Here is a 6,000-nt window from a genome sequence, read left to right as displayed (position 1 = left end):
TTCTAAGAAATCGAAGAAATTCCTCACCCCCCTCTTTGTTTTGAGTGGTTTCTAAATGCTTTTCAACTTGCAAAGGATAGAATAAGTGTAACTGTCATACTGAACACTGTATCTGTGTGTAACTACGTACTTTTCTAATCGGACGATTAGGATAGGGACCTGTCTGCCCTGCTAACTCTCATTCTCTAGATCCTGTCCCGCTCCCTCACTCTCTGCCCCAGCTGCTCATCTCCAGAATTTAGCTACATTTCTTAGTTTTCGCTAATGACAGATCAGTTAGTTTCCTGTAGGGGATTTTTCTTTTATTACACTACATTTGGTAAACAGTTATCAAGCTCCTACTGTGTTACAGACATTACTGTTCTAGGGGCTGGGACTGTCCTTTACCTCTCCCAATTATCTCAGGACAACGCTGTCCTTCCTGTTTGTTATAAAAATGAACTAAATCCTGGCTGGTAATTTATATAGCGCTGGTGAGAGCACTAGTAAGAGAAAAACCATGTTTTGTTTTCTAAATAGCTTCATTGAGGTATAATTTACACACCATAAAATTCACCCATTTCAAGTATACAACTTAACGATTTCTTAGTAAATTCATTGAGTCATGCGACCATCACCAAAATCTAGTTTCAGAACATTTCCATCACCCCAAAGAGACCTCTCGTGCACTTAATCCCTGCCCCCCAGTTCTAGGCAACCATTTTTCTTTTCTGAACATTTTACATAAATGAAATCACACAATAGGTGGTCATTTGGGTGAGGGACTCGCTTCCTTCATCTAGCGTAATGTTTTCAAGGTTCATCCAGTTTGTAGCACATATGGGTACTTCATTTCTTTTTATTGCTCGATAATATTCCACCATATTTTATCCACTCATAGATGAGGGACATTGGTTTGTTTCTACTTTTTGGCTATTGCGAATGACGCTGCTGTGAGCCTCCATGGACAAGGTTTTGTGTTGACGTGTTTTCAGTTCTCTTGGGTACATACTTAGGAGTGGAACTGCTGGGTCATATGGTAAATCTATGCAAAAGCACAATTCGAGTCAAGAATGGCATCTTCAATATTTATAGTATCTTAAGTCCCCTTCCGCATTCTACAGGCCTCCATCTACCTCTCATTGAATCTGCTTTTCCTCAAGCACAGCATCCAAGAGGCAGTACAAGGTGCATTCAAAAACATTCGATCCTGGTTTTTTTTTTGTCTTAAATATTAATATAGCAATAGTATTCTACTAACTTTTCATTACTGAAGTGCAGCATTTCAGCTACTGTGCAGGTTTTGGCAGAACTTTATCTGGCCTAGAGATATAACTACTCTTAAAGCAGTCCATTGGACAGCCATGCGATAGGGTACTAAGCAGCCATAAAAAAGAATGAGGAAGAGCACTACGAAGTGGTACCGTGTGATTTCTAGGCTACGTTATTAAGTGAAAAGAAGCAAGGAGGAAAGAGTAACTATAGTATGCTACCTTTCATGTAATGAAAAAGGAGAAAGAAGAACATATACACTCATTTGCTCACTTTTGCACAATGAAACACAGACAGCACAAATATCGAATCATTATGTTGTACACCTGAAACTGTTATATGTCAATAATACCTCAATAAAAAGTAATAATAAACACCGAAAGGGTAAATAGAAATGAAGGCAGATGGTTACTTACAGGGAGTGGGTGGGAATGGGGTAGAGGGCATGGCAGCGAGATTTTTCTGGGAATAGCTTTTTATATAGTTTTGACCATGTAAAGGTTTACATAGTTTAAAAATAAAATCATATATAAAGGATAATAAAAAACAAATCCAAAGTTGAATGCAAAGAGAATGGCACAGAGGAAAAAAATGATTTGAGTAATTTTTAGTATATCCTCAGTAGGGTATATTCCAAGGACGGAAAACTGCAAAGAACTTCTGAACTTGGGTTTGTTGTTGGTAGTGATATTGGTCTTGTAATTTTGAAGAATAAATATATTGCTGTTGGAAAGCAGGTTTTTATTGTAAGAAAAGCAAGATGCAAATATGAAACAGGGAAAAGTGAGGGAGAACCCTGTGGTATTGGATTTAAAATGGGAGATATAAATATAAAGTATGTATGTATGTATGTATGTATGTATGTATGTATGTATGTATGTAGCTCTCTCCACTGAAAGGGCATACGAAGATGTCCCAGTTTCTAAACACCATTCTCCACTAAAAAACAAAAACAAAAACAAAAACAGGGCTGCTTGGAGAAATGGCTTATATTAGGTCTGGGACAGGGAATGAAAAGAGTAAACCCAGAGCACCTTGTGCCAAAAAGCAAGGGAAGTGCTCAAAGATTAATGGGTCCTATGGAAAGAACACAGGAGCTGAAGTGAAGTGGTTCCCACCGGACAAACTTGGGACAGTTTATCAAAAAGGATAATGATGGTGCTAGCTTATAACATTAAAAATGCATCAACAGAGTCTATGGCCTGAACAAGCCCGATCCCGTCTGATCTCGGAAGCTAAGCAGGGGTGGGCCTGATTAGTTTAGTACTTGGATGGGAGACCACCTAGGAAGACCAGGTGCTCTAGGCCTAAAAAATAAGGCATTGTAAGCTGACAAGGTCCTTGCAATCTGTGAGGTCAACGTGACCACAGAGGTAACAAAAGGGGAAGTTCTTTATTGAATAAGTCCAGTTAATAAATGTAGAAGGAATTTAAGATTTTTCTAAATCTTAAATTTTTCTAAATCTTAAATTTGCACTCTCCCAATATAACTGATTCAGGTGAAGATCATCAATGGATGCTAAAACCCTTGGGATTTAAGGGTCACGGTGAACAGAATATTCACATACTCTCTAAGTATCATCCCATAGATTATTGACAGATTACAAAAGGAAAAACATGCCTTTGCAATGGAGAGATCTGATGGTCATTTTTTGAAATGTTGAAATTGAGCATCACCAGTATTGGGAGAACCTGACATTGTGCCTTCTGGTAACCTGAATCGATTTGGAGAAGCCATCAGACGATTTTAGCATATGGAGCACATTCCAAACAGACAACTTGCCTGGATTCTTCCAACAATGTACTCTCATGCGATGCAAAGAAAAAGGCTGGTCGATTCTGGAATAAGAGACTAAGGGGAGGTAACCAAGTGCAATGCACGAAACTTGAGAGGATGCTGGATTGAAATGTAAAATGCTCCGATTAGGACAATTGGGGAGCTATAAGTACGCATTTTATGTTAAACGGCACTGGAGCAATGTTGCTTTTTAAAGATGTGATAATAGTGTCATGGTCGTGTAGAAAAATGTCTTATTTTCGGGGCGAAGATTCACGATATCTGTAACCCACTTTCAAACGAGACAGAAACGAGCTGGCAAAACGTAAACAAATGTGAACCCAGGTGAAGGGTCGGCTGTTCATTTTACTCCATGTTTTGCTTCCGCATTGCCGGAAATAAAACGGAGGGGGAAATCTATTTGTGTGGGACAACGTCAACTCAAAACAGCTAAGTCACACAGGTACCTCTGGCACAGTGCAATTTACGGTTGGTTTGTCTTTGGAATGGAAGGGAGCAGAGGGGACACAGGACAGCAGCGAAGGTTCCATTCTACTGTCCCGCGCACCACAGTGTGGTGACTCGCGGTCATCAGGTCGTTAAACGACGCTACCCGGACCGTTCCCGGCGGTTGGCGGAAGGTCCGGTGCAACGAGAATGCTCGTGCTCAGGTGCAAGCGAGCGGGAGGGGGCGGGACCGAACATTTTCTCTGACCAATCGCGATCCAGATGCCCCGCCTCCCGATCGCGTGCGGTCGAATCGGAAGCTGATAGTAAAGTAGTCACACCGATTCGACTTTCTCGGAGGACGGCCGGCCCTTCCGGGTGCTTTCCTTATTCCGTTTCCGGTAAGAAACGGTAAGGTCAAGGGGTACTGTGAGTCACTTCTGTGCGACAAGTGTTTTCACTTCCGGTCTATGGGGTCCGGTTTGGATTTGTGGCTTCCCGCGTCCGCTGGCGGCAAGGCGGCCGCCATCATGTCAGACACCGACAGCGACGAAGATTCGGGTGGAGGCGGCCCGTTTTCTTTAACCGGTTTCCTTTTCGGCAACATCAATGGAGCGGGGCAGCTGGAGGGGGAAAGCGTCTTGGATGATGTAAGGAGTTGGTGCTACTAGGGAGAGTAGGTGGCGGACAGTAGAGGGTGCTTAGGGTCCGAGAAGAGAGGGTGCAGTGGGCATAAGAGAGGAGGAAACGGCCTAGTGTATCGTGGGGGCCGTAACGAAGAGTGGGGGGCTCCGTTCTGGGCGGGGGTGCGGAGCAGAGGGAGCAGCGGGCGAGCCCCGGGAGGTCAGGGCCGCCGATCCGGGCAGATACCTCCTTGCCGATCAGGCTGGCGCGGTTGCTTTCAAACCGTTGCCATGAGAAGCTTCTTGGGGATTCTGGAAACTGAGTTTCTGACATCGCTGCTAGTAAGAAGACGGGACAGGACCTGCGGCAATTCATGTGCAAGCGCCGGTTCTTAGAACAGTGACCGATCAAACCGTCTGGGCCAGGCCTTCGGGCCCCTTGCACTTCTTAGGTAGCTTTCCCGCTGTCCATCGACATTCGTGCCACCGTGTCCCGTGCCCAAGTTTCTTTTAGGTTCGTTTTCTCAAGGAGAAAATACCTCTCCTTTCTCCCCCGCAGCACACACGAGTTAGCGGCAAAGTTCTTGCCTTTAAATCCAAAGCGACCTCAGCTGCCATACCCTTTATTCAGGGGAACTACCGTTCCATTATTTATTTGGTGTCCGTGGTGGGTCTTTGCATAACCTTACACCACTTTATGAAGTATAGCGACAGAATTGGACGTTATGTGTTGATACAGCTCTGATGGAGGGAGTTTACTGGAAGCTTCACAGTCTTGAGTGTGAGGATGCTTTTAGCACGCTGCAGCAGTTCTTTTCATAGGCATAGCTTTGTGGATCAGGAAAGTAAGCCTTGTATGGGAAGCCGAGGTTTAGCTGCTGTCTTTGACTCTGGTGCTGTCCCTTTTTTCAGGAGTGTAAGAAGCACTTGGCAGGCTTGGGGGCTTTGGGCCTGGGCAGCCTGATCACTGAACTCACAGCAAATGAAGAATTGACTGGGACTGACGGTGCTCTGGTAAATGATGAAGGTGAAGTCTGGGTCTTGGGGAGCAGAGTTGGGGAGGAGGCTAGCCGCTTACTGTCCCTGTCCTTTTCAGTGGGAATTACGGGAGGCAGTGAGAGTTACTTGCTCTTTGTTGAAATTTACCCCCCTTTTTTTTTATAGGCTGGATCAGGAGTACAGAGGATGCTGTGGATTATTCAGACATCAATGAAGTAGCAGAAGATGAAAGTCGAAGATATCAACAGACAATGGGGAGCTTGCAGCCCATTTGCCATTCAGGTGATTCTTTGGTGTCATCGGCACCATTTCCGGTGTATTTTCTTGCCGTGCGGTCCGGTTTGTTTTTCTGCATGCTTTCTGCCATTGCTCCTGTTCTCTGTGCCTTTGCTCTGCTTCTCTCCCTTTGTCAGCTCAGTTCTAAGAGCTGCTGTCCTCTTTTGTGTCCTGGGGAAGTGTCACCATTTCTCATACTGCTTATTCCTAAATTCTTGAAGAATGCCAGGTAAGGATGATGATGCTTTCCTCCTCATCCACCTGGTATTTGAGTAGCTACGGGCTTCATGGCATTGTTTTAGATGCTTTTTAAACTCTGTCTTTTGCCTCAAGGAATTGGTAGTTTAAGAAAGGTTCAGTGTACAGTCATATGTAAAAGAGCATACATACTTATTGGCTCAACTTTTGTTAATCACTTGCCACCTATGTGCTGACACGATGCGCTTAGTGCTTGCTCACAACACAGGTTTTTTTCTCCCTGATACAAAGTGCTGCATTATAGAATCAATGTCAGAGTTGGAAGGGGTCTCTGATTATATATTCTTAACTTAGTTTCATCATAGGTAAGGAAAACTTGAACTTTAGAGAACTTTAATAAAATGTGGAACTTTATTAAAAGTTCTATAG

General features: G+C 43.8%; 1 protein-coding gene across 1 annotated transcript in view; it reads left to right on the top strand.

Annotated features, from left to right (window-relative positions):
* The first annotated feature begins 3,930 nt into the window (after positions 1-3,930).
* TAF1 (TATA-box binding protein associated factor 1) overlaps positions 3,931-6,000 on the top strand; it is a 57,371-nt gene continuing 55,301 nt past the window's right edge. Inside the window, exons 1-3 of the mRNA XM_023537445.1 lie at positions 3,931-4,125; positions 5,011-5,125; positions 5,263-5,379. Coding sequence (XP_023393213.1) covers positions 3,946-4,125; positions 5,011-5,125; positions 5,263-5,379 — 412 coding nt within the window. The 5' untranslated portion in view covers positions 3,931-3,945. The remainder of the gene's footprint in view (positions 4,126-5,010; positions 5,126-5,262; positions 5,380-6,000) is intronic.

The sequence above is a fragment of the Pteropus vampyrus genome, unplaced genomic scaffold (genome assembly GCF_000151845.1).
Source record: "Pteropus vampyrus isolate Shadow unplaced genomic scaffold, Pvam_2.0 Scaffold191, whole genome shotgun sequence".
NCBI lineage: Eukaryota > Metazoa > Chordata > Mammalia > Chiroptera > Pteropodidae > Pteropus > Pteropus vampyrus.
This window is presented reverse-complemented; position numbering and strand designations above follow the sequence as displayed.